Below are 25999 nucleotides of genomic sequence, written 5' to 3'. Positions count from 1 at the left end.
TCGATCCCCAGTATAAGCTTAATCTCGTCCCGGGAGTTTATCCATAAGAACGCCGTGTAACGCCACGACGTGTTCTTGTTTTTTTTCTTTGCTCCTCAAGGTTCCCTTCTGCAACCTCATTTCATCATGGTCGCGAAATTACTCGCCGCTCTTTTGGCGCTCGCCCCGTTGGGGTTAGCGATTGATCCTCCTCGACAGCCGCATCAACCTGTTGGCGAGGGTGATCGCCTACTTACTTTCAATGAGACGAGTCCAAGCGCTAAATTGAGGCCTACTACCATGAGTGTAGAGTGGTCCTCCGCAGGTCAAGATGGAAATTATATTGTTCTCAGCGACTCTGGCGATCTCGTTCTCGAAGACATCGTCAGCGAAGAGACAACAAAATTCGTCACAGCTGATAAACTTCCCAAGGATCTGCACGAGTACTGGATCAGCAGCGACGCCAAGCGCGTTCTCATCGCGTCAAACTACACCAAGCAGTACCGCTACTCGTACTTCGCAGATTATTTCATCCTCGACGTTGAGTCTGGCGAGAGTGAACCGCTCGTGAAAGACCAGGTTGGCGATATCCAGTACGCGCAGTTTGCGCCGAGTGGAGAAGCCGTTGCGTTTGTGCGGGGTAACAATCTCTTCATTCGTGGTGCAGACGGTGATGTTGAGCAGATTACGAGTGATGGGGGGCCGGATATGTTTCACGGTGTACCGGATTGGGTGTATGAGGAGGAAATTTACGGTGGTCGCTCGGCACTTTGGTGGTCGCCTGATGCCAAGTTTCTTGCGTTTCTGAGCTTCAACGAAACTGGTGTTGGGACTTTTACTATTCCTTACTACATGGATAACCAGAAGCTTGCGCCGACATATCCTCGCGAACTGGACCTTCGGTATCCCAAGGTTGGATCCAAGAATCCTACTGTCGAGCTCAACATTCTCGATCTTTCGAGCGGCGAGTACAAGCCTGTTCCTGTTGATGCGTTTGAGCCTGAGGAGCTCATCATCGGCGAAGTCGCTTGGGTCACCAAAGATCACAGCTCTCTCATCTACCGCGCTTTCAACCGCGTTCAAGACCATGATGCTCACGTTGTCGTCAACCCCGAGACACTCAAGTCAAAGGTCGTTCGCGAGCGAGACGGAAGCGATGGATGGCTTGAGCACACTCTCTCCATATCCTTCGTTGGACCTTTGAGTTCCAAGAAGAAGGATGCTTACTACGTTGATGTTTCCGACGAAGATGGTTGGAACCATATCTACTTGTACCCCGTCAACGGTGGCAAAGCTATTCAGCTTACCTCTGGAAAGTGGGAGGTCTCGACGATTCTCAACATCGACACGGCTAAGAAGCTTGTTTACTTCCAAGCTTCAAAACGACACTCTACTGAGCGACATGTCTACAAGGTCTCGTGGGAGACTAAGAAGATTACTCCTCTCGTTGATGACAAGACTCCCGGTTACTGGTCTGCGTCGTTCTCTTCCAGTGGTGGATATTACATTCTTCACTACCAGGGCCCCGACGTTCCGTATCAGGAACTGTACACCACTAACTCTACCAGCAAGCCCGTCCGCACTCTGGTGGACAACAAAGCTTTCTACAAGAACATCAATCAGTACAGCATGCCCAACATCACATACTTCGAACTCAAGCACCCTGATGGCTACTCCCTAAACGTCATGCAGCAACTCCCCGTCAACTTCGACCCCGCCAAGAAGTACCCCGTTCTCTTCACTCCCTACGGCGGCCCCAACTCCCAGCGCGTCGCAAAGTCTTTCCAATCTCTAGGATGGAAGTCCTACATCTCGTCTGATCCTGAACTCCAGTACATCGTCTACACCGTGGATAACCGCGGAACAGCCATGCAAGGCCGCAAGTACCGATCGCTCGTTACTTCTCAGCTCGGAAAGCTTGAACCCCTCGATCAGATCTGGGCTGCGGAGGAACTCATCAAGAGATATAGCTTCATCAACGCTGATAAGATTGGAATGTGGGGATGGTCGTATGGTGGATATCTCACAGCAAAGACCGTGGAAGCAGACTCTGGCGTGTTTAGCTTCGGTCTTATCACCGCTCCAGTGTCAGACTGGCGCTTCTACGATTCCATGTACACCGAACGTTACATGAAGACACTCGATGAGAACAAGGATGGATATCTCGAGACAGCCGTGCACAAAGTCGATGGCTTCAAGAACATCGCCGGCAGTTTCAGTATCCTTCACGGAACTGGCGACGACAACGTTCATTATCAGCACGCCGCTGCTATGATCGATCTTCTCGTTGGAGCTGGTGTTTCGCCTGAGAAGATGAAGATGTTTGCGTTCACGGATAGTGATCATAGTATTGTGTACAATGGTGCTTCGCCTTGGATTTACAAGTATCTTACTGCGAGGTTGTATGATGAGGTTAAGAGACAGCCCAAGGCCAAGGCGTTGACACATCAATGGAATAAGAGACGGGTGGAGATTGTGGCATAAGGCTGTCCATTGCTTGTGTAGATTGATAGAAGAATGGTAAGTCTACCATACAGTAGTTTCTTGCCTGCGTTTGTGAGAACCTGCCGTGTCCCTCTATCTACCTGCTCAAAGATGATCGCATCATCATAAGCTTTAGGGCTTCTTTTGCTATCTCATCCTAAGTTCAGGATCCTTAAGATAAAGGTTAGGCCTAAGCTTAGGATACTTGGGCATTAGTTTAGGACTAAAGTATAACACTGACTAGAAGGTTTGCGAAGCTCAATATTAACTGGATTACTCACTACTCTCCTCCTTTTCTATCATTTGCTGACGGTACTGAGGAGTGGATTGGACAGGCCTCTGGCAAGAAAGACCCTGCCCAGCAAAACGAACGACGATACGTGGGGTCAGATTACCGGCGTCGATGCATCACAGGAAGAAATCGGCGGTGAGTCTCTCCGGTCAACCCGCTTTGTTGCGTTGTCGAGAAGATCACGAAACGCGAGGGGTAGTCCGCCGCAGTGAAAATGCTAACTTAACTGCACTCTCGCGGGTACTCTTTGGCGAGGCGGCCTGGCCTGGCCTGGACTCGGTAGAAGAGGGTAAGGCGTTCCGGATAGAGGCAAGCTCCTGGACTTGGAGTACAGGAGCAAAACCAATCGGATTGTGAGAGGTGATTCGTCATGGGTTTGCTAAGATGTCGAGGTAGCGGAGCGCGGATCCGAGTTCCTTGAAGCATTGTACAACACGCCAGCGTTGGAGGGGGTGACTTCATGGTCAACCTGGTTCCAGGAGTACTGGACTACAGCCTTCAGTTCCGGTAGGATCCACGAAACAACAAGCGGCCATTTGGAGAATCTTCAAAGTCAGGAACGGCAGTGCATTTCTAATGGCTGTGAGTACACCAAGTGCAGCAAGTCTCTGTCTCGTCAACCACGCAAACAAGACGGTCATCTCGGTGAATGGCAAGTGCGCATCCAAGGCAAGGAGACTCGCAAGGACCAAGACGAGCAAAGCTAGCTTCTAGGTCAAACTCATACTCTTCAAAAGCTGCAATCACCGCAGAAGAAACGGACATCGTGAGGCCAAGTGTCGGTGATCAGAAAAAAAGGGACATTTTGCGCTGTAGAGGGAAAATGTTGATGCATAGAGGGAGACCTGAGGAGACACAGTGAGGATGAGAAGGAAAACTCAATAGTGAATAAGAGGGAGCATTTCCCCCTTCTTGACAAGACGGTGGGGTAGACTCTAGTCTGCTGCGGAACAGTTAGATAAACATCTGAGACTGACACTACAGCTAAGGAAAAACGGCTTCATTGATTCCTTTGCAATTCACGTATGGGAGAGCTCACTACAAGCGTTGTAGCAGACAGCTACCAAGTGGAGAGTATACAATGTCATACGCAGATATCTAAACAGAAAAGTGAAGATCTTCCTGTATGATATAAAATCTAAGTTGAAAGGTCAACTTGACGATGAGGAGCTCCGTGTCTCCCAGCTAAACACTCGTCCCAATGAAAACACACTCCTCGTCGTGCTCGCAGTTGCGTTACTCCTCTTCTCTCCGTTCTAGCCTTCTTCTCCAACCTCTCTATCTCCACTGCGGGATCAAGAGACAGGAACTTATTCACCGCCTTGCTCGACGAGTAAAACTTTCGAAGTTCCTTCCTGGCCGTGTCTCCATCAATGTCCTGCTGGTCCGGATCGGCACCCCTGGCACGTAAGTGTAGGATCATCCGCTCTCTACTCGTCAATGATATCCCAGTGCAGGATGAGCAAGCCAAGATCGGGCATACTCCGGTGTTGACTGATATGTTCACGTGCGCTCCTGAGTCGAAGAGCTTCCTCATAGTTCTCAGGTTTCCCTGCGCACATGCTATAAACAGCGCTGTCTTGCCATACGCGTCTTGTGAGTTGATGTCGATCAGAGATGAAGCGTCATGACTATCTGGGTCTGCATGCGTGAGACTTGACCGATGCATTGATCCGCTTAGAGCTTCGAGAAGTAGACTCAATGTCTTGTGATCGCAGCACCTGTGGAGCGGCGTGCGGCCTTCCCGATCTCTAAGATGAACTAGTGATGGTGTCTTGAGGAGGTGTCTGGCCATTGCAGTGTTTGACTTTCCGACTGCTAGCAGAAGCGCCGTATCTCCGCTAGCGTTTCTTAGTGCAAGGAGATCGTCTTTCAGTAACAGTGGGATGATGGACTCTTTCACCTTGGTATCCAAGGTAGCTTCATGCAATGCGCTTCTGCCTCTGTCGTTCTTCTCCTTAGTGAATACCAGCTCATCTCCCACGGTATGGACTTCAAAACCCTGCTCCAAGCACCATTCGGCGGCCTTTTCGAGATCACCAGGTACCTTTGTCGGATCATATCCAACGTGGTGTTCTAGGTATTGTCCAAGAGCAGTGGCAAACTGCGGACGGCCTTGCCTCGCGTAGATCTTGCAGATCATCTTGGGAATCTGTTCAATCTCAGCGTGGTTGCTATCCTTATCGACTCCAATATAGCCATTCAGAAGCGCACGCCGGAGCCAGTATTCTGCTTGGTCACAGTCCTCCATGGTGTAGAACATCCGTCCGACACTCCACCAAACCTCGCGTAAATCCGGGTCGTGCTGGTTCAGGTTTGGTATGATATTCTCACGTACGTACGTCTTGGCTCTGTCTCCATAGACAGGATGCTTTTCGATGGAACTGAAAAGAAGGTTCACATATCTTTCTTGGAGCCGGAATGTCTCCTTGAAGGTTGGCATAAGTCCTTTCTCCTGGTTCAGCTCGTCAAATAGTCGAATAACCTCCAGCTGAACATTGGATGCAATTACAGGCATCTTGGAAGCCTCCAGATTGTCCACTTATTGTATCGTGGCATGAAGGCGTAGTTCCTGTTCAACGGGGCTCACAGTGCTTGAAGAGGTCAATTCAGTTGTATCGTGCATTAGGTCCCAATCCATCTCGGTTGGTGCAGGGGTGGCCCTATCTGTAGTGTCTAACTTTTGAATGGCAACATGCTTGGCTAAGACCTCTGCAGAGGACAAGCAATCGTCCAATACAACTCTGGGTTCATCAAGGCTTTCAGGTGTAGGAATGGGCTTCCAACTGTCGTGGCCCGTCCCCAAGGCTCGTTCAACGTCATTCATGTTATCCTCGTTCACGCTGTGACAGTTTCAGTATCGATGAGGAAGCCTGGGAAATAGTGGTACTATGACATACCCTCTGAGATCTATGTTGATTTGAAGAAAAGTGACGTGACGATCTATCCACTTGAGGAGCTGCTCGTTCTCTCTCCAGTCCATTGTGAAGGCAAGCTTTACTTTACTTCTCAACGAGATCTTCGAAGCCGAAGCTCGGTTGGCAAGGTTGGTACTCGAGATATTTCTCTCAAGCTTCCTCAGGTCACGGTTGAATCGATCAAGATGTGCGCTGATGACTCCATAGTGCGTTCCTTCGAGAGATCCCCTGGCAGGATGACGGGCCCTTCTCTCCTGTGACACAACTTCGAACTGCTCCGAGATATGCTGGAGAGAGCTAATCGAAACGTTCCATCGATCCTGCGTGTCGTGCGAGTCCTTGATCGCCGTTACACACATGTGGATGGCTTTGCAAGTGCCTACGATCGCCTGTGCAACGGCGATGGCGCCGCCTATGGGTTCCATTGGGGTCATACTGAGGTCAGAGCAAGTCTATCCCTGACGAGAGCGACGAAGAGAAGAAATCTGGGGTATGCATAAGCCAAACGCGGAAAAAAGGTGAACCAGCGGGGTTAGGACCAAGAAATATGGGGAGACGGGATGATGATAGAGAATACCAATCGGTACGTCCTCAAAACACCCCGCCTCCGCAAAAGCCAGAACCTTTCGAAACTACTTGGTCATCGGGCGGGGAGTCTCGGGTCTGGGGAATGTTGATATGGGGAGGCAAGATCAGGCTGCGCCGCTGCGGATGTTGTGTGACATCCCCAAGCCCTCCATGCCGTTTTATGAAACACTCGGTCTGAGTCAAAGATATCATCGAGACTGCAGTTTGCGTAATGGAAGAAACCCTCGAGAGGCGATTGGTGGTTTGATGCCAGGGTATTAAACCAATGGTGAGAATGAATTGGGTCGTCTAGTCATCGTTCGCTGCACTTTTGGCTGGTTTGCTATGAAATCACAAATTCAAACCTGGAGAAGAGTAGTATGGTCTCATTTTCAACCCCCTTACAGCCATGACTGCATACCATGATTGGTTACCATCTTGCATCGGGTCAATGCTCAATCAAAAGTCGCAACGAGTTTGTTCACCTCCAGGGATAAATCCTTGTTTCGTAGACAGCGTTCTCTTATTCAAAGTTGGTCTATTGTTTCAACCATGGCGGTGAAGCTCATGTCCTGCAGCCACCAATGCAGTTCTTTGAGCGAACAGAGCCTCGTTTTGTGATTTCGTCGGCAAATCAGTTCAATGGAATTAAATACATGTGATTGCGCTGCTTGGGAGTATGCCTCGGGCAGTTATATGACGTCCGTTGAGCCATCCTTTCCGACTTGCAATTAATCTTATCCAGGCCCAACATTAGTTGCCATCTTGGACCAATTGACTATGGCTGATGGAAAGGCTTCATTTTCTCTTTCTGGCAAGGTTTCCAAGTTCAAAGAGGACTGGGAGAGATGGATAAGACGACAGATCAAGAAACGCGGTGGTGATCGAAGCGTGCTCTGTGAGTATCTTGCTGTCAATAGCTAGGTACTCGAGCTGACATACGAACAGCCGACACTACTACCCCATTACCGAGTCCTCCGAGAATCCGATGCCCAATAACCTCACCCCAGATGAAAAGAAATGCATTCGTGATGAGAGAGAACATGTCTTCTCGCAGCCCGGAATGCCAACCATCATCATCACCGTCTCTCTCGCCGCTTTCCTTCAGGGACATGTGCAGGCTTCGATCAATGCAGCTGATATTTACGCCATGGATGTGTCGAACCCTCTGCACCTACCTACAGGCGATGAGACTTGGACTTCTGGGGCCATGAATGCGATGCCCTACTTCACTGCAGCTTTGCTAGGTTCGCCCATGTCCCTTCCTATCAATATCTGCATCGGTCGTCGGGGGGCTCTCACGGTGTCCGCCTTGTTGATCATTGCAAGTTCCATTGGTTCTGCGTTCTGTCAGACATGGCTCGAACTGCTCTTGGTTAGAATCATTGCTGGTTTTGGTACGTGTGGCGTTCTATCGTCCGGTAACTCCTTTCCAGTCGATGGACTAACGAGCAACAGCGATGGGTATCAAAGCAGTTAGTGCGCCCGTTCTCGCGTCCGAAACAGCCGTCCGGTTCTGGAGAGGCTCTATTGTACTAGCTTGGCAGCTCTGGTATGTTATTTTCCGCTTCTTGATGATTCTCTCTAATACCTCTAGGGTTGCATGCGGTATCCTCATGGGGTCTGTCATCAACATGGCAATAGCTGATGCCACTGGATACCTAGGACAAGATGGAGAAAACAGATCGCGACTGGCTCTTCGCCTTATTCTCGGTGCTCCAGCCGCTCCAGCGCTCTTCCTACTCATCGCCGTGGCTATGTGCTATGAGAGTCCACGATACTACATGCGTTCCGACACTCCTGGTTACAGCATCGACCGTGCCTTTCAGATTCTACTCAAGATCAGATCTCATCGGGTAAGACCTGATAACCTTATTGTCATGGTAGTGGCTAACTCGGTACGACTAGCTTCTGGCCTTGCGTGATCTCATCCTCATCTGGTGGCCCAACCATCCCCAGAGGGCGGATCCAGACCAAGCGAGTATAATGAGGACCAAGCAAAGCGGGCTAACATACATGGGACGAGTTGTAGCCTCCTTGAGGCTATCAAAGCTGCAGTACTCGACCCTTTTCCAGGCAAGGTTCTTGAGAAATGCTGTATACAGCACCTGCATAGTCTCACTGGCACAGCAGCTATGTGGAGGTACGTTGAGGAACCCTTGTTCACAAAGTCTACTAACACTTCTTAGTCAACGTCTTCGCATTCTACTCTAACAAGATGTTCAGTGGGGCATACGACAACTCCAAGGCAACTCTAGCATACAGCGTCGGCTTTGGTACGTGCTTCAAGAGTCCTCAGCCACATGAGCCTCGTGTCTCACACTAACTACGGCGCAGGTGGTGTAAACTTTCTGTTCGGACTCCTTGCAATGAGGTTAGTACCTTGCCCCCGTTCAGAATACCTGTACTAATAGTCCAAAGATCGATCGACACGTTGGGCCGCAGGCGATGGCTGCTCTTCACACTCCCGTTAATGAGCCTGTTTCTCATGGCAGCAGCTATTGCGTATAACGACAATTTCTCAAAGGGTATAGAGGCTCGAAATGTCGTGGGAACCGTCTTCGTATACTGTGAGTTCTTCGCCCCAAACGAGGGAGCTGTTCTAACTTGATAAAGGCTTCGTGGCGGCATATGCACCTGGCTTAGGTGAGTTACTTTGCCCATGAGCCATAAGCATAACTGACGACGCTTAGGGCCGATCCCTTTTACTTTGGCCTCCGAGAGGTAAGGACCCCGGTGCTTGATAAAAGTCTACACTAACTTGACCAAGTTTTCCATCATCTCATCGTGAAACAGTAAGTCTACCCAGGTCCCCTATCGTTCAATCCCAACCCGGACCAGGGAGCTTCAGTAGCTATCACCATAAACCTTTTCTTTGCGGGTCTCCTATCTATCCTCTTACCTGAGATCTATCATGCTTTCCACGCACGAGGAACACTGGGGGTTTTCTCCGTCCTCAACTTCATCGCATTCATCCTTGTTCTTTTCTTGATTGAAGAAACCAGCAGTCGGAGTCTGGAGGACCTCGAAAGGGTCTATGAGCGCCCAAAGACCCAACTGGCCACGTGGGTATGGGATCAACAACTTCCTTACTTTGTGAAGAAGTGGATACTTTGGAAAAGGGATGTTGATGAGCCTGTGCCTTATGATAGCTACGGGGAAGAGGGCCACGGTGGTGAATCGGAAACAGAACTGGAGAGCTTGGGAGAAGCGCGATAAGTCTGGACTGTCACTGGCGACACTACAGCTGAGCGGGCCAATTGCCTTACCAAGACAGATCATAGCTGAGGCGAACGAATAAAACAATAGCTTTTTCACTTAGCTCAACATATGAATCGAGACAGCTGAGGAGATGAGGAAAGCTCCCCAATGGGCGCATTGGGTAAAACAGTAAAGCCTATGGAGACTATCAACGGCCGCCACCACGGCAATCACTAGCTAAACTACCACTGTGTCCTCCACGGCTACCGGTACTGCAACAAAGGCCAGATAAAGGATGAGCAAGGCCCTTTCAGTGACAAGCCACCGGCGAAGGCTAGGAGTCATTGCGCTTACGCTTGAGCGGAAGGTCTGAGATAGGATACTCGAAAGCAGCGAATCTCGTCGTCTTAGTGAGTGGAAAGAGTAGGTTTCGCGAATTTCTTATAAAGAATTCCTGCTAGTGCAGTTGTTAAATGGCGTGTTGAGTAGATAGACCATCACGCGACTCGTGTTCGTATCCGCGGACAAGTAATATCAGCTCCTTCGTCAAAACCGGACTTCTGCTCCATCACCTTCTCCTCCACGTCCGTTGCTCTAACATACTGGCTTCAAGGGTGCAATATACCAGACAGAGCAGGCCAACACGTTCGAGTACACATGACCCTGTACGCTTCCCTGCGCCTGCTCATGCTTCTGTTCCTGGATGACAACCACTGTCGTGTCGTGAAGTTCGTTGTGCCTATGATTCTGCAAGTTGCCCAATAATATGCCTGTCTACGGCTCCTTTAGCAGCAATGATAGAGGCACGTCCTTACTGGTGAGAGAGAACTCGCCGTGCCATATCCGATGGCCAGCGTACACCGTGCCGATCCATGTATTGGGTCGACCGTCGCAGTCTCCCATGTGAAACCCGAGAGCCGTGGCACTGGCTTTGATCTCAAGCACATGATTCTGGCCTGATCGGATGCTTGGGTTGCTGTCGTCCGCCGTCCGCAATAGGTCATAATAGCGGCTCCACGGCACTGCAATTCCTCCGTTCTGATGACCAGGAATTATGGACACGTCAATCGTAAATCCGTTAGTTTGCTTAAGAGCAGTGCTATCTTTGTTCATGCGAGCGACTACGCCCTGCCATCCTGTCCATGACCAGCTTGGAAAGCCTGTCCGCCGATGGGCGGGTTCTTCAAGTAGCCAGCATAGACCGTCGAGAAAGCCACCGAGGCTTACAGCGGCGGTGATGCCAGTATTGCTGTTACTTCTGAACACTTCTCGGCTACGTGACATTCCCCGTGATCTTTATTCGTGATTTTCGGGGAGACGCAGAATGGGAACACCGCAGATATGACAGATAGGTCTCGTTTTGTGTTTAGCAAGTAAACTGAAGATGCCAAGCATGGCATTGAGGGTGTCCGAGGGTAGAGAAAGCTTGCGTCTCGAGTAGGCCTCCAAGAGGTCAAAGAGGTGGAACCCACAATGGATGACAGTTCGGGTCAATAGTGACAAATTTAAGCTTTAATTCACAAGTCTAGCTACGTTCTGTTGTGGTAGCACCGTCGACATCGGTCTCGGGCGTTTGGTTCTCAAGTGTGGATTCACCAGCCTCAGTACCACTGACATCAGCCTCAATTGAAGAAGAAGCATCGTCGGTAACCGTATCAGTGACTTCAGTTGCGGGGGCCTCATGATCACCACTGCTTATCCAAACAGGTTCCCTCTTCTCCAAAAATGCAGCAACACCCTCCTTCGCATCCTCACTCCTCGCATGCAACGCCATGACCCTAGCCGCCCACTGAGCAGCCTGCTCATACCCATCACCCCACGTCCTCCCAAATCCAAACTGCGTCCAGTACGCCCATTTCCCTACAGCCTGCTGCGGCGGCGACATCAAAAGCATCCGCTCAACCACGTCTACTACACGCTTCTCCAGAGCTTCCTCAGGATCTTGCCCCGGTAAGACTTTGACAACGTCGACGGCCTCTGGGTAGTCCGATGCCTTTATTGGTTCTGCCGTCGCGAGCATTCGGTATGTTGTGCCAGGGGGGAAACGCCGTGAAATTGCTGTTGAGGGACTAGTGCACGGTAATCCGATCTTTGCGCCTGGGAGGGCAAATTGCGTGTCTGGCAGAGCAATGGGGAAGTCGGTGCTCATGGCGAGTTGGAACCCAGCTGCTGTGGCGAGGCCTTGGATCGGACAAACGATCGGCACGGGACTCCTCCGAATAGTCATCATGACTTGGGTACAGAGGTCAAACAGAGTCTTGACATCTTCCCGACTCATCTGCGACAGCTCCTTGAGATCGTGACCTGATGAGAAAACAGGCCCTTCGCTTCTGAGGACGAGAACATCAGGTAAACCGGCACGCTGTTTCTTCCATTCAGATGCGCTGACGAGCCAGTCCCACCTCCTCCATTCCTCCGACGTTCGATCTTGTTCTTGAGACGCTTGTTCGAGCTCTTTGAGAATGCCAGGGAGGAATCTGGGGAGCAGGCCTGCTCGCCCGCTGGGTCGCAGCGTGAGGGCGCTGTCGAGCTGGGACTTGAGGTCTCTGAGCACGGGGATGCTGAGGGCGTTGCGCTTGGTGGGGTTTGAGAGTTTGATGTAGGCGGCTCTTGGAGGGAGTTTTGGGAAAGGCATTTTTGTTGGTTTTACGATAGTTTCGTGATTATGTGGTGAGAGATTGTGGACTGTGATGATGAATTTGGTGGTTGATGTATGATGTGAGGTTAGAACTTAGTGGGTAACCCCGCATTTTCTGTTGGCCACTCAACCTCGGGCATGACATCCCTATAACCGTGGATTCAGACTTCTCGGGAATCAAATGCAGTAGAGATTAGGATGCAAAAACTCCCGAAGTTCTTCATCTATTATTCCTTCTTCTCCTACTTCTCCTCATATCTCGGATTTCCCCTTCCTCTCTTCTCCATAATCGCCCTCGTCTCCCCTCTCGTCCCCTCCGTAACCTTCATCCCCATAACCCTCTCATAAAACGGAACGCTCTTTTCCCAATCGCCCGTAGCTAGCATACTCTTTCTTAAATGAGGCATTGACTCGGCAACTTCATTTATGCATTCCATAAGCCATGTGCCTAGTCCTTCGCTGCGGTAGGCGGGGGTGACCCAGACGTCGGTTATGTAGAGGACTGTTGTGAAGTCTGTAATGCAGCGCGCAAAGCCGATGAACTTGGGGCCGGACGATTTCTTCTTAATAGGATTGCCGGGAGATGGAGGTGGAGAGTCTGTATCTGTGTCGTAGAGTCCAAAGCAGAGGCCATTGTCGAGCATTTCGCGTGTCGCGTCTTCTGGGAGAGGCTTTGCCCAGTAGAATTCCTTGGAAGTAAAGACTTTGATGACTTCTTTGACTGGGATTAATGAAGGGTCGGTCGAGATGAGAAACTCATCTCGTCTCCATGAATTTTGTCGTAGCTCAGAAGCTGCTGTGACCATTTTGTGAATTTCAAACGAAGTCGATAATGTTGGCTTGAAGTTGAGAGCTTCAATGGTCTGGTGTGACTTGGATGGGCCCACCTGTCATGTTCCTGCACTAACCCATCCTGACCAAGCTGGATGCAGCGCAGGGCATTTTCCAATCGCTATTTCGAAAGAGTATGGTTTCATATTTTAGTCAATGAAAGAATTTGTCATGTCTCAAGGCTACAAACACTGTTAGTAAATTGCCCGTACCATGAGTCTAGATACAAGCTCAAAGGATAGAAGTCGGTTAGGGCGCGGAGTCCGTGTAAGTTGAACCGCTCAATAGTATTCGAAGAGGCAAGAATTATGACTTCACTCAGGAAATGAGAGAAATTCCAGTTAGCGAAAGATTGAACCCGAGTTGTTGAGCAATTCAATCAATCAAAAGCCTCGAGATAACGTTGTTGAAGTTGCTATCCTGACTAAACCCCCAGGATCAGATTGCGCCATCGTTATCAAGATTGAGCAAGCAGTTGATCAACATCGGAAAACATCTTCCCCTCCACAGCGTGGCATCTCATGCGGAGAAGTCAATCACGACATCGCTATCTCCGTTGATATGTCAGCCATCACATCTCAAATGTCGCGCATATATATCAACTTGACTATCTTCTCCCGGCAGCCTCATTTCATTTCAAGACAATAACTTACACCTAGACTCATAAACTTGTTCACCATACTTCAAGATGCCATCTGCCTTTTCAGACATTCCCCAGTACTCCTACGTCCCCGAAACAAAGGAAGATCTAGACTGGGCAGACTGTACTTTCCCCCGCTCCTCTTCCCCTTATCACTCTAACTCCTCTAGTGGCAAACATTGATCTCTCCAAGTACGGTACCCCCGAAGGCAACGCCGAACTCGCTCAAACTCTCATCGAAGCAATCCGCACCAAAGGTTTCTTCTACGTGACCAAATTCGACATTCCTCAATCTGCCATCGACAGACAATTCGCTCTGGGTAATGCTTTTTATGACCTCCCCATCGAAGAGAAGCTCAAGTATGTTCCTGATCTTGATGCGGGGGAGTATAACGGGTACAGACCTGGTGGAAGAAGGATTCTTTCGGGTGGTGTGAAGGAGAAGACTGAGGTTTGGAACATGGCTAGTAAGTTGATCTACAGGTCAGTGGGCTGCAATATTGACTCGTTGTAGCGGATAATGGGAAGATATCGCAGCCTGTTCCTAAATTATTGAAAGATCACATCGATGAGATCACCTCTTTCGCGAAGGTAAGTTCCTCGAACACCCTTTCTCACATTCCACGCGATTTGTCACCTTGCTATATCCTTCTGAGCTATCAAGCTTCAGCCATCAATCATTTGTCACAGCTTTACTGACTTTGAAACCAGGACCTTCACGAAAAAGTCCTCGACCCTCTCTACCACCTCACAGCCCTCGCCCTCCAAATCCCAGAAGACCACCTCGTCAACCTGCACAAATGGGGAACCCACAACGAATCCCATCTTCGCTACATGAAATACGGGAAGTTCTCCCCCGAAGAGATTGAAAAGCTCGAAGACGGTCTTTGGTCCCGAGGCCATACTGATCTTGGCTCGTACACGCTTCTCTTCCGTCAGCCTGTAGCTGGTCTTCAGATCAAGGATCACAAGACTGGTGACTGGAAGTGGGCTAAGCCTCTTGATGGGAGTTTGACGGTGAATGCGTGTGATGCCTTGAGTTTTCTTACAGGGGGTTATGTTCAGTCTACCATCCATCGGGTACGTTAACCCTTTCACTTTGTTTCACAGACTAACAGATTAGGTATCCGTCCCTCCCAAGGATCAGCGTAACGTAGACCGTCTAGGCCTTTTATACTTCTCACGCGCAGAGAATGACCTTGTGCTTAACACGATTGACTCGCCTCTTTTGAAGCGCGAGGGCTACACGCAGAATGAGTTCGAGAGGGGGGGCCATCGCGTTCCGACGATGGGAGAGTTTACGACGTTGAAGCAGACTTGGCAGCAATCGCAGAAGAGGGGAATCACTTATGATGAGCTGGAGGGACAGCAGATTCTCCCTGGATTCCATGGAAGGAGTTTCAAGTAGTTCGACCTCCCGAAGCAAGAAATCTCAGACCTTGCCATCAGGTATTAAAATAAACTTAGTAAAGGCTATTCTAAACTTATCCTAAGTCTATAGTAAATTTGTACTAACTTACTCAAGTCATTCGTCCTGAATAATAAGAGACTCAGTTTCCTGTCTTCCTCCAGTTGCTGTCGCTCAAAGAAGGCGGCGTAAGGTTTGACTACGAACTGCAAATAGCACATTTAACTCACATATCGCTTGTTTTTCACAACCTCATCAACGAATATGCTTCTCTATTCTTGATGATATATGCAACGCCATGTAGTATTCCCTACCGTCTACGAACCTTGTTATCAGCACAATTCGGCAACCCATACACATGCCCATCAGAACCCGTTGACTCCGCCCACTTCGCAACATCAACATCCCGCATCCCACTACCCGCCACAGTCTCCACCACAACACTCGTCTCCGGCGAGATAATCTGTGACACAGCATGCCATGCATTTCCCAGAATAGAGCTCTTCGTCGAAGCCATAAACATGATAAGAGTTATCAACGTAAGAACCAAGTGCAGGATAACACCCGATAAAATAATTATCAAGCCCGTCCATTGGTTTGGAATAATAACCTGTTTCACGTTTATCGTAGAGACAGATTGCTGTTGAGTGAAGTAGGGTAGGATATCGTGGAAGATCATCTGGTAGAACCGAAAGAATAACTCTTGGACTGCTCGTGCTGGATCATCCGTTTCTTGGAGAACACTCTGAAAGAGATGTGAATGTTCTGGGTGTGCGGGCCAATTCGCTACTGTGTCAAACCATCCTTCTAAAGCATCGTTGTTGAAGGTCCATCCGCCGGAAATACTGTATTCGAAAAGACTGGAATGAATCATATGGTAGACCCATTCATCCCAGCCAGCAACAGCTTCATCTGCCATAGAAGCTGGCCCTGAGAGTACCTTCAGATCTAGAATACCTCTTGCTTCAGTATTAGAAGGTGATACCCCTACGCCGAGCTGTTTGAGAAATTGTGTTCCATTCTTGCCCTGCAGTGTTCTCCACTTTGCTAGAGACGTTGGTTCGTATGGTATTGCTCTACCTGTCATCGTGACGTTGTATAAGAGTGGTATGTTCTGAGTGAGGAAGCACACACTCGCTTGGAAGAGTTTTGTGTCGTTTTTGGTCGTCGCTGTCGTCCATGGACCTTTGCTCTTTGAGTTGACCATTTGCATATCTTCCAGAACCGTCACGTTGGACCACGTGTTCGTAGTCATGTCATACATCGGTCTCAGCCGGGCCAGACTATCGCTTGCGTTGAGGAATAGTACCGGATGAAAGTTATACGGATGACGAGAAAGCGGGTTCGTGAAACTTTCGTTCTTGGGTGCTAGTTCTTTCATGTTGAAACTGCAGAACGATATTGGCCAGGATGTTGAATTTGTTTGGTACCATTCGTTGTTGATACGACACGAGAGTGTCGCTGGATATGAACCGTTAATGCTAGGTCCTGATTCCCAACCGGTCGAAGCGTTGAACTCCGCTTGAAGATAAAGGCCTTCTGTGGCGTTGCTTCCAGTGTATATATACTCGAGTGTAGCATTGTCAAACGTCGGTGCTACACATGCTGTCCTCATGTTTGTGACAATCGTAGGTCCAGAGTAATACTCCAAAGAAGTGCGATTATCAACATTTGCCATCGGTATCATCGCTCGATAAACATCTCCTGTGTCTGCTACATCCGTAGGCGCAAGTCTCTGACTCGAAGGCCGCGTCTCTGCAAATCGCCAGTGTGCTGATGGTTTGGACTGCCAGTACGATACACCAGAAAACATAGCTGTATCCTTTGATATATCAAACCCAACGTAAATTGACTCCGAGACCATCGGTGCAGCGATCGGAAGCGCCTTAAAGTCGAAAAGCAAGATCGTCGACGTAAAAGTCATAGCAAGGCTGAGGAGGAAACTAAAGAGCAATATGATACAGTGGAACAAGGTCTTCCTGTTGCATTTTGTTATCAGGAAGATATCCCACGGACTTGCATCACAACTGGAGGCTCTGGAAATTGATAACCTCGCCAGATCAGAGATTCGACAACCGGCGGTCTCAAGGACAATGGCTGCCATCGCAGCAGCAGCGAGACAAGTCTGCAAATCCATCGATACTCGTATCGCAGCGGAGCAAAGCGTTGCAACTTGTGCAGCATAGTTTTCAAAGATGATTCTGTCCCATTCTTTGCCTCGGGGTTGTCTGTTGCGTGCTTTTTCGGCCCCTTGCCAGAGATAGACGAGTAGAATGCATGAGACGATAATGACGATCGTCCCGAGGATTATGATTGTCAATCCGGTTTTCCCAAGTCTTTTTTTCAATGGTTGACGTTTTGCTGGTCGTTGGAAGCCTGTCGGGGCATTTTGGTGTATGAGGCGTTGGCTGTCTTCGAACTCGATGTTTGTAGGATACGGCGCAGGTTTTCCGGTGGGGGAGTAGCCGTAGCTAGACGGATCGTTGGGGTTCCAGGTTGAATGATACGTCGAAGGCTCATGTAGTCCCATCTCGTAAACGCCCTGGTGGACTTGGCTATACTGCGCCATGATGACTCCCTTTCCCTTCAATCTCACAGGAACTTTGATGCAAAGTCGACGGGGAATTCATGTGCTGGTGGTAGGGACCAGGGGATTAACCCAGCTGTTCCCAAGGGCAAACTCAATGGCATGTGTGAGGCTGAATCGACCAGTCTAGCTAACGCCATTTCTTTATTTTAAGCTTATTCTGGTAGTACAGCCAAGCGCTGCTTGTCCAATAAAGCCTCTAGTATTTTCAGCTGGCTCAGCCATTTCTTGGCTTTGGATAAAATTGGAAAGAGGTCTGCTCCGACTGGGTTATGTCGCGCGTGATCGCGATTGATTTGGGGCCTGGATCTGTGGCGAGGGGAGGAAAGAAAACTCAGCATCTCTGGTCTAAGTGACAAAAAGACTTAGGCAATGTTAGCATATTTTCGTGAGCCTTTGGACTAGTCTATTTTGTGCCCTAATTCAATGTCGGAACTTTTCTTACTCCTTGAGAGGCGGTCTGGTGATGATCTCCGTCGCTTACCGGAGGGTTGGACGCCACTGGGGCGAATGTTTCAAGGCTGGCTGGTTTTCTCAGGTAATACAGCAGTTATGCTTGGAGCATCTTGTGATGAATAAAATTTGTAGCCTACGATTTAAATGTAATGATTATCATATACTAATCAGATAAATATCCTGGTGTTAATTATAAAGGGCATGATGATCTGGCGTGGGAGAATCATAGCAATTAGGAGGGGCCAGTGGCTATTCGAGAGACACATCCTAAAACATCGACGTATATACTGCAGCATATAGGCGGATAATTCTCGGTGTCTCGTTCAGTCGCGAGGTATGCTTATCGAATGAATGCGAGAGAACCGCGTGGGATTCTGAGAAAGAAGAAATCCAAGGCGATCGGCTGTTTTGATCTAAACAACTGACCTACAGCTAGAGAAAAATCATGAAATAAGCCGGGTTACTCACGTACTGAGCAAAGGAAACGATGATACTCTGTAAGTCTTCTGATATTACTTGTGTACTGCTCGTCTTTTCTTTTCTCAGCTTGACTCAGCTGTCGTTCCCTGGTCCCATTTGGTCGGGTCCGCGTAGATGCTTCCTCGCAGTGAAGCTCCGATCATTGAGATCCATCAGTCTGTAGAGAAGTATGCCAGTTATGAAGACTTCATTTATAATAATCCCTCAAAGCAATTCCCTTTAGTATAACAAAAGACTTATTAATTTCTATAGATTAACAGCTTTCATCTAACTGATATCCTAGCTCCGCGTACGCACTATTCTCCCAATCTCACAGCAAGAATGTAGCTCAACCGACTATTAAATCCCCTGTTTATCTGGCCAGTGTTAAGCAGCATGTGACTTATATACCTTCTTTTCTTATGTATTAATAATTTAAAACTCTATTCTTAATCTATCTAAATCTTTTATTAATAATACTTATTCTTTTCTTTTTTTCTTTTTTTTTTTTTTTTTTAATCTATTTAAGATTTAAATATTAATATTTAGATAGCAACGATCAGGTAAATAGGGGGCGTCAATGGTCTGTTAACATGTAGTCTCCCCAACAGCAAAGCGTTACACTTTGACCACTACATAAGCGAGATTTCTTAACTCCGTATGACATAAACTTTGTATGTGGCTGGCTGAGCATGAGCGGGTGAGTTCTGGACCGGTGTACTTATTTGGGCTTACGCGTTGGTTGCTGGTTGTTGGTTCCGATGTTCGATGTTGAGCTTTGATTGGCTCAGGTAACCGAACTGCCACATTGGGCCTTCATGCTCCCCTGTATCATCTGTTCTCGCCTGATGTACTCCGTAACTCACCCACATCGGATGGGTCGGTATTTGCGCCTCCATCCCTTACTCTTGCTTCTGTCCACGATGCATCAGGAAATGTCATCGCCAATCCCTGCTCTAGTCCATGATAGAACCACTAAAACTCCACTGACTACTCTACATTGGGGACACATCCCAGGATTCCCAGGGATCAATATGACAGCTGAATGATCTAATGACCATAGTTGAGTAGTATCAAAACACCAGCGACAGATAAGTGGCTAGAAACATAGCCCTATGAGATCCAAATTGGATAGAGCAGTCATACTTGTTTTGTAGCAACTCTGTATATTGGAAAACGAAGAAACGAAAGTTGAGACAGAAAGATAATGAGCCGGTCATTGCAAGGAGCCACGGAAGCCCTTGTCATGTTTATGTTGTTGGTCAAGGTCACGTGGAACCTGATAGAGTTTGAACAGGCCCCCTGACCCTCGAATAGCCCTATCATACTCCGGCTATGATCAATGTTTGATCGACAGGGTCCCAACCCCCTGGTCATACTAGTTCAGGTACCGAATTTTCCCTGCCAACATCACACGATATTTCCAACACTATTGCCAATAGTTCAACGCCCATGGACGTGCTATTTAGAACAGCACAGAAGCCACCAACACAGAACCTGACATAGCTGAAAAGTCAATATCGGAAAAGGCCTGCCATCTGGAAATAATGTCAAGGTGTAAGAATCTAGATAGGATAGATATAAGGAAGTTTTTCCGCGTGTTTACCTGAGGGCTTTCCTCGCGTTTTGACCCTTTTTCGTGCAGTCACTCGTTTATCTGCCATTCGTTTTGTGATGTTGTTTCGCAGGGTGGTTCTGGCCGCGGTAGCGGTTGCTACAGCCTCTGCTGGGCCATGCAAGCCTGTGAGTTCCAAGCCGTCTGTCTCTTCATCCGCCGACACCAGCATTCCTTCTACAACTGCTTCGGCTGAAGTCTCAGATGCGACCCGTACTGCTACTTCAGGGTCTTCTGGTACAGAAGCATCCACTTCTGTGACCATCAGCTCTGAGACCGTCACGTCTGGGGGTTCCACCACGTTGGCTTCCCTGCTGTCCAGTTCTGGATCTGAGGGTATCACGACTGGTACTACCGACGTGGATACAACGACTGAGCCTACTGCCGAGCCTACCAGCGTTGTCACCACTGAACCATCGACAACTCAGCATACTACGACCGAGGGCACAACCACTGATACAACCGCTGCGCCAACATCCACATCCGAGTTCTGTTACGACAATGCCTATGTCATCTCAATGCTGGCTTTTGACCCAGTCGCCTCTCCCTTTTGTGTCAGCTACCTGTCCATGACCACGCATACCATGTAGGCTCCTTTACCTCACTGAATCTTGAACATTCACTGATTGCATCTCGCAGCACTGACTATGCAACATTCGATCCTACAACGACCAATACCGGGGTAAGTCCCGCTTGCCATGCTTTGAGAGCTTGTACTGATATTTTGATAGCCGTCGGAGGTTACAGTCACATCGACACGATCGATCGAGACCATTTCATGCCTTGACACGGCTTACTCCTACGTTGCGCCAGTTCCTACTATCGACGGAGGCAGTGCGCAACCAGCAAAGCGTGGCCAGGACGCAATCGAGGTCCCTGAAGCGATACCTTCCGACTGGACTGAGGCTCAAACCTCTGATATCTGCTCCTGTCTTGATGTTGAAGAACCTACGGCACACGCAACCGTTACTGAGTACCCGACCGTCACAGCCTGGGTCGTCGAGACTACCTTTGCTGATAGCAACGACATCGCCTACCGACGGTTCGCCTGCCCTTTCGACGCCAACCTCTACGATGATGGTTTCGGAATAAACTACTTCAAAGGCAAGCCCGTGTTATCGTCAGGCAACGCGCAGAGCTTCCAATTCGTCACCTGCGACAGTCTCACGCTCGGCAGCAGTGATACTTTCGACGCCTCCCAGGCAGCACTCCTCTTCAATGCATATTTCTACGCCAAAGAGACGGGAACCTATACGTTCTCTATTCCTAATGACATTGATAACTGGGGTTACCTCTGGGTCAATGACGCAGCGTATACGTGGGATTCCGGTGCGTGGGCTATTGAGGGGACGCGAACTGGAGGTAATCCTTCGCTGTGGAAGTCAGGATCGTATGAGGTTCAGTTGAACAAGGGTGATGCTATTCCGTTTACGTATCTTTGGGCGAATGGTGGTGGTTGTGGTGTAAGTGATTTGACGGTGACGACGCCGAGTGGGAAGTCTATTCCTGGTCTGGAGGGGTCGACTGTCCAGGCTTGCGATCTGAACAAGTTCACTTAGGATTGGTGATTTTAATTCTTTATCTGTATATCTATATAACAGACTTACTCCTGTACTTACTCACACCTAATTGACGTCTCTGGGTCTCCAGATCGATCGACGTGCAGTTATAATTAGAAAAGAATTAGTTTACGAAGGCAAAATGGCCGGATGCCTGCTGGATATTATGTATTGTTTACAATGTACAATCGCAAGACACAAAAAGGAATGGGAAGTGAATCGTGATAGCTACTATAAGAAATGGCCATGAGGTAAAATTAATTAAGGATGAAGCAATACAAGTACAATTTCACCAAGTATACTCAATAAAGTAGAAATAAAAGTCCCCATCCCTTGGAAAATAGACCTAGTGCTTCCAAAGCTTGAAAGCCTGGTTTGCACCACCGTGTCCGTCCTTCCAGGTCAAAAAAGCCGTGCCGTTAGCAGTGTTTTCACTAGAAAGATCAAGGTACGTCCCGTCCTTAGCATTTCGGAATCTAAATTCTTATCACTTTATAGTTTACAGATCACATATGGAGTTACTTACCGGACTTGAGTTCTGTCAGTGACATTTTCGACCGTCGCGTCCTGAAGATCCCACTAAGCTGCAAGGTCAGAAACATCACGGTTTCTCTCACACTTGACAGTCTTTCCGTGTCCTATCTTCTTCGTAATTGATTGCTTCTGTTCGTGGAATTGTGTGCTTACCAGCTGAAAAGAGGACAAAACTGTTGCCCGCGTTTTTGATGATGATGCGGGTGTTTGAGCCAGGGACTGAGAAGATCTCCCAGATCCGGTTGGAGTTCCACTTGTATGATCCATCAGAACTAACAGAGATTAGCCAATATCATGGTTTGTTTGGTGAAGGGGACTTACAGCTTGCACAGGAGGGTTCTGGCCACCTACGCCGTTGAGGTCGAAGACATTCTTGTTGCCGCTAGAACTCTCACTTCGAACGTTACACTTGAAGCGAAGTTTAAGCTCCGGAATAACAGTAGGAGTGGGAGCAGGTGCAACATAACTTTCATGCATATGATTCCTTAGCTCCTTCGCCAGTTCATTCACATCCTAAGCCTAGTATGTATTCCATCAACTCAGAGAAGAACCAGTACTGTTCTCTCTTTATTGTATTCAAGATGGCCGCAGGTATTGACACTTCTCATAACTAAATTGTGAAGGGCTGTCGGAAGGAATCTCCGTACATGATTTGCTTCTTCATTATAACACTCGCCTAGCCCGAGGTCTTATAATGATAGAAAACACTGATGAAAACTTAGGCAAGACATACACATCGGTGAAGGGAGATGAAGTGAAATTTTGGTGACCAAGAATGTCTGTCCTAGTTCCATATTTCTAGTTACCGATGTTCTCAGTCATTTGATATAGATGCGCCTTTTCCGATATTTTGGCATCACGATCTTTTTACGATCTGAGGGGACGTTTGAAGTAATTATTGATTTGTTTCCTCGTGAGAGTCTTATTTGTAATGCTTAGAGAACAGTTTAGAAAGACTTTAGCCAGTGACAGTGACTTATTTAGATCTTTAATAATATCAGGTAGCAGATTTTTGGCATCTTCCGTAGAAAGACTACCAATTGTCTTGGCGACTGATACCAGAGTTGTCCTTAGGTGACTCGTAGGAGCATACTTGTTGGGAGATGGATATTAAACAGATCAAGAATGGGAAGATGGAAAATAAGGGGAACAGGGGAGTTGGTCGAAAATCACGGGAACAGGGGAGTTGGTCGAAAATAACGGGAACTGGGGAGTTGGTCGAAAATAACGGGAACTGGGGAGTTGGTCGAAAATAAGGGGAACAGGGGTTCATGGTCACCGATGTTAGTTCTTATTGGCCGCAACGACAAGGCCTTGTCTCAGTACTCTCTGTATTCACGGTATAAGAGACAGCACAATGCCCTCCATTACAATCCCAGATAATAACGAGCAGAACAATCAACTCATATTTCGCTATGGATCCGGACGGTTCAAATCGCCATGTCGCCGAACCCACTTCTCTCACTGATGTGAACGTGGAAGCAGATCTCGCCTCCGGTTTCTCGCAGCAGGTCGAAAATAACAACAACTCAGACTACCTGGACAGTCTTGATATCTCTCTACTGGGATCGCCAGAGTCCGATTTCTCATGTCTCATGGACCTTGATGAGGCAGTTGAAGCTACGCAAGAACCGGAACAGCTAGGTTTGTGGCATTACGTCCTACTGTTTATGGGTCTCATACTTACACGAGCCACGACGCTTGTTTAGACACAGATTCCATGATGCTCGATGCGCCCGCCTTTGAGACCCCAGGCGTTATGGATGATCTTACCATGACGCAGATTTTAACGGGCAATGCGTTTCATGGCAGCGACCTCCCGGGTGCCAACTTTTCCCCTGTCCATGGCGATCCTCAACATGAAGGCTATGTTCCGCAATTCCAAGTTGGTCTTGATTCAATGATATCAGAGAATTTTCAGGTCTCTGCAGAGACTTTCAACACGTTTGAAAACCCTTCGGGTAATACATCTACTGATCAAGATCGCCGTCTTTGTGAGCTAACCGATCAATGCTTAGTTGAGTCTTTCGCCTATCCGGTCGAGATGACTCGTCTTATGTCCGAAGCGCCTCAGTCATCCGGATTTGGGGACCAGAGATTCATTCAGATGAGCGCACCTCCGAAGCAAGTTCAGGTTCCTTTGCCACGACCAAGCCGAACAAGACGTCAAGGCCCACTCACGAGGGAACAGGCAGAAGGGCAGGCTCTCGCTCGCGAGAATGAAGTTTGTATCCGCTGCCGGCGAAGCAACATCATGGTCATACATCACTATTTCGTGACCAGTTTCGTGGGTGATGGTTATTCCCAAAAGTCGTCCTAGTGTGTTGGGGGAATCCCGTGCAAAGCGTGTTTGGGTCTTCGCAAGCCTCGGCTCTGGAAAGTCTCATGCACCAAAGCCCAGTTCCTGAACACCATAGAGGCAGGTTCATTCTTATATAGTAATTAGGAAAACTTCAAGTTGCTATATGATAGTCATGATATCAAATTACGCGATCATGGTGTCACCGCATTACTGGTTTGATTATCTCAGAGCCATCAATGAATGAAACCTTGTTTACAGAAGGCCTAGATGAAGAATTGGGAACAAAGGCCCTAGCTTTCACGAGACGTAGGCTAAAGAAGGATGAGGTCACGCCCATAAACATCGATTTCCTATGGACAGTTGCCTTTCAAGGGTTACGCACTATTTGCTTCCCCGATGGACGATACCAGAAACCTAGGCCATCTATCAACTACTGAGAAACTTTCCTGCAGATACTGCGGGTTCTACATTTATCTTGGTTGGCAACGATCGCTTGAAGTGGACGGTGAGCTTTATACACGGTTGAGAGAGTTGCCAAACTGACATCCTTCAGCGCGAAGTCGCAGCATTTTGTGATGACCAATGCCTGGATAACCCATACGATGCTGACCTGGTCATGAATACCAGCAGATCAATGGAAGCAGCAGCATCTTTGAGGTGTTTATAAAGACCTCATGGCTCCTTTCCCGATACGTGGAGCTACAGCTGTTTCGGTATCTTCAAAATGCCGCAAGTAATCCTACCAAGGACATTCATGAGCAGAGGAATTTTGCTCACAGTGCTTTGTACTTGTTGGGTCACAGTTTTTTCACTTCATTGACTCATATTTTAGGACTGGTGAGGGGTAACACAAGAAATTGCAAATTGGGATACTGACATTGTTTTACAGAGCATCATTGATAAGGAGCTCAAGGGCTCCATCACAGACCACTTAGACCGGGAACGGCGCGTCCGCCTCGCATTATGGATTTATGTCTCCATCACTGTCGGTCAGCTTCCCTCTGAGGCGAACTCTTGGGCGAATCTACCCAACGAGCTCAAAACCTTCCGCGGAGGTCTCCCAAAGAAACTTCGAGAGAGCTTCGACGGATTTGACAACAGTCGACACACGAATATGAAGATTGAATTGGGCTTCAAAGCAAGATTTTAACAGCAGCTCCACTCTGGCCAGGAAACGCAGGAACCTGTAGAGGAATTTGCACCCTCCTCACATATTGATCACGACCGCAACCTCTGGCAACATATGAAGGACAATACTGTTCAAGGTATCCATGAAATCCGTCCCCTCAATTTTGCAGGCTCGACCACGTTTGGGCGCAGAGTCAGAGAATATGAACAGATCGAAGCTGAACAACTTTTTCTCCCAACAAACCAGAAGCACTTCCAAAGGGTTGTTGAAAACACTTTTGGGACAATACTGGCCTTAGCAAGGATTCAAATCAGATCCCAACAGACGCTACCCATAGGAGGGTGCCGAGTACTTCGTCCCTCATTCCTCAGTGTTCAGGTAGAGTTGCTCAGGTTCATGG

The 25999-nt window shown here is 48.3% G+C and overlaps 13 protein-coding genes across 13 annotated transcripts; 6 read left to right on the top strand and 7 right to left on the bottom strand.

Moving 5' to 3' along the window:
* Window positions 1–126: 126 nt before the first annotated feature.
* FVEG_11695 (dipeptidyl-peptidase 4) lies at window positions 127–2532 on the top strand (the record flags this gene model as incomplete). Its single annotated transcript, XM_018901017.1, has 1 exon — window positions 127–2532. One exon carries the CDS (start codon window positions 127–129, stop codon window positions 2461–2463), a length of 2337 nt encoding a protein of 778 aa, XP_018759412.1. The 3' UTR covers window positions 2464–2532.
* Window positions 2533–3893: 1361 nt separating this feature from the next.
* FVEG_17075 (hypothetical protein) lies at window positions 3894–5273 on the bottom strand (the record flags this gene model as incomplete). Its single annotated transcript, XM_018906343.1, has 1 exon — window positions 3894–5273. One exon carries the CDS (start codon window positions 5271–5273, stop codon window positions 3894–3896), a length of 1380 nt encoding a protein of 459 aa, XP_018759411.1.
* Window positions 5274–5297: 24 nt separating this feature from the next.
* Window positions 5298–6107, bottom strand: FVEG_17074 (hypothetical protein; the record flags this gene model as incomplete). The annotated part of the gene is made up of 2 exons (XM_018906342.1): window positions 5298–5598; window positions 5656–6107. The coding sequence occupies 2 exons, from the start codon at window positions 6105–6107 to the stop codon at window positions 5298–5300; spliced, it is 753 nt and encodes a 250-aa protein (XP_018759410.1).
* A 913-nt stretch (window positions 6108–7020) lies between these two features.
* FVEG_11693 (hypothetical protein) lies at window positions 7021–9459 on the top strand (the record flags this gene model as incomplete). Its single annotated transcript, XM_018901016.1, has 11 exons — window positions 7021–7142; window positions 7189–7637; window positions 7699–8096; window positions 8149–8383; window positions 8430–8516; window positions 8578–8614; window positions 8662–8810; window positions 8857–8886; window positions 8934–8964; window positions 9011–9035; window positions 9082–9459. 11 exons carry the CDS (start codon window positions 7021–7023, stop codon window positions 9457–9459), a joined length of 1941 nt encoding a protein of 646 aa, XP_018759409.1.
* Window positions 9460–10215: 756 nt separating this feature from the next.
* Window positions 10216–10725, bottom strand: FVEG_17073 (hypothetical protein; the record flags this gene model as incomplete). The annotated part of the gene is made up of 1 exon (XM_018906341.1): window positions 10216–10725. The coding sequence occupies one exon, from the start codon at window positions 10723–10725 to the stop codon at window positions 10216–10218; it is 510 nt and encodes a 169-aa protein (XP_018759408.1).
* Window positions 10726–10966: 241 nt separating this feature from the next.
* On the bottom strand, window positions 10967–12076 carry FVEG_11692 (hypothetical protein; the record flags this gene model as incomplete). The annotated part of the gene is made up of 1 exon (XM_018901015.1): window positions 10967–12076. One exon carries the CDS (start codon window positions 12074–12076, stop codon window positions 10967–10969), a length of 1110 nt encoding a protein of 369 aa, XP_018759407.1.
* A 245-nt stretch (window positions 12077–12321) lies between these two features.
* FVEG_17072 (hypothetical protein) lies at window positions 12322–12885 on the bottom strand (the record flags this gene model as incomplete). The annotated part of the gene is made up of 1 exon (XM_018906340.1): window positions 12322–12885. One exon carries the CDS (start codon window positions 12883–12885, stop codon window positions 12322–12324), a length of 564 nt encoding a protein of 187 aa, XP_018759406.1.
* A 713-nt stretch (window positions 12886–13598) lies between these two features.
* On the top strand, window positions 13599–14958 carry FVEG_11691 (hypothetical protein; the record flags this gene model as incomplete). The annotated part of the gene is made up of 5 exons (XM_018901014.1): window positions 13599–13674; window positions 13721–14017; window positions 14065–14141; window positions 14262–14630; window positions 14674–14958. 5 exons carry the CDS (start codon window positions 13599–13601, stop codon window positions 14956–14958), a joined length of 1104 nt encoding a protein of 367 aa, XP_018759405.1.
* A 310-nt stretch (window positions 14959–15268) lies between these two features.
* On the bottom strand, window positions 15269–17527 carry FVEG_11690 (hypothetical protein; the record flags this gene model as incomplete). Its single annotated transcript, XM_018901013.1, has 1 exon — window positions 15269–17527. The coding sequence occupies one exon, from the start codon at window positions 17525–17527 to the stop codon at window positions 15269–15271; it is 2259 nt and encodes a 752-aa protein (XP_018759404.1).
* A 2518-nt stretch (window positions 17528–20045) lies between these two features.
* FVEG_11689 (hypothetical protein) lies at window positions 20046–21909 on the top strand. The gene is made up of 3 exons (XM_018901012.1): window positions 20046–20661; window positions 20715–20757; window positions 20807–21909. The coding sequence occupies exons 1-3, from the start codon at window positions 20135–20137 to the stop codon at window positions 21632–21634; spliced, it is 1398 nt and encodes a 465-aa protein (XP_018759403.1). The 5' UTR covers window positions 20046–20134; the 3' UTR covers window positions 21635–21909.
* A 71-nt stretch (window positions 21910–21980) lies between these two features.
* On the bottom strand, window positions 21981–22645 carry FVEG_17071 (hypothetical protein; the record flags this gene model as incomplete). The annotated part of the gene is made up of 4 exons (XM_018906339.1): window positions 21981–22110; window positions 22161–22213; window positions 22254–22421; window positions 22490–22645. The coding sequence occupies 4 exons, from the start codon at window positions 22643–22645 to the stop codon at window positions 21981–21983; spliced, it is 507 nt and encodes a 168-aa protein (XP_018759402.1).
* A 938-nt stretch (window positions 22646–23583) lies between these two features.
* Window positions 23584–24488, top strand: FVEG_11688 (hypothetical protein; the record flags this gene model as incomplete). The annotated part of the gene is made up of 2 exons (XM_018901011.1): window positions 23584–23812; window positions 23884–24488. The coding sequence occupies 2 exons, from the start codon at window positions 23584–23586 to the stop codon at window positions 24486–24488; spliced, it is 834 nt and encodes a 277-aa protein (XP_018759401.1).
* A 656-nt stretch (window positions 24489–25144) lies between these two features.
* FVEG_17070 (hypothetical protein) lies at window positions 25145–25620 on the top strand (the record flags this gene model as incomplete). Its single annotated transcript, XM_018906338.1, has 2 exons — window positions 25145–25183; window positions 25360–25620. 2 exons carry the CDS (start codon window positions 25145–25147, stop codon window positions 25618–25620), a joined length of 300 nt encoding a protein of 99 aa, XP_018759400.1.
* Between the last annotated feature and the right edge of the window lie 379 nt (window positions 25621–25999).

The sequence above is a fragment of the Fusarium verticillioides genome, chromosome 7 (genome assembly GCF_000149555.1).
Source record: "Fusarium verticillioides 7600 chromosome 7, whole genome shotgun sequence".
NCBI classification, from domain to species: Eukaryota; Fungi; Ascomycota; class Sordariomycetes; order Hypocreales; family Nectriaceae; genus Fusarium; species Fusarium verticillioides.
This window is presented reverse-complemented; position numbering and strand designations above follow the sequence as displayed.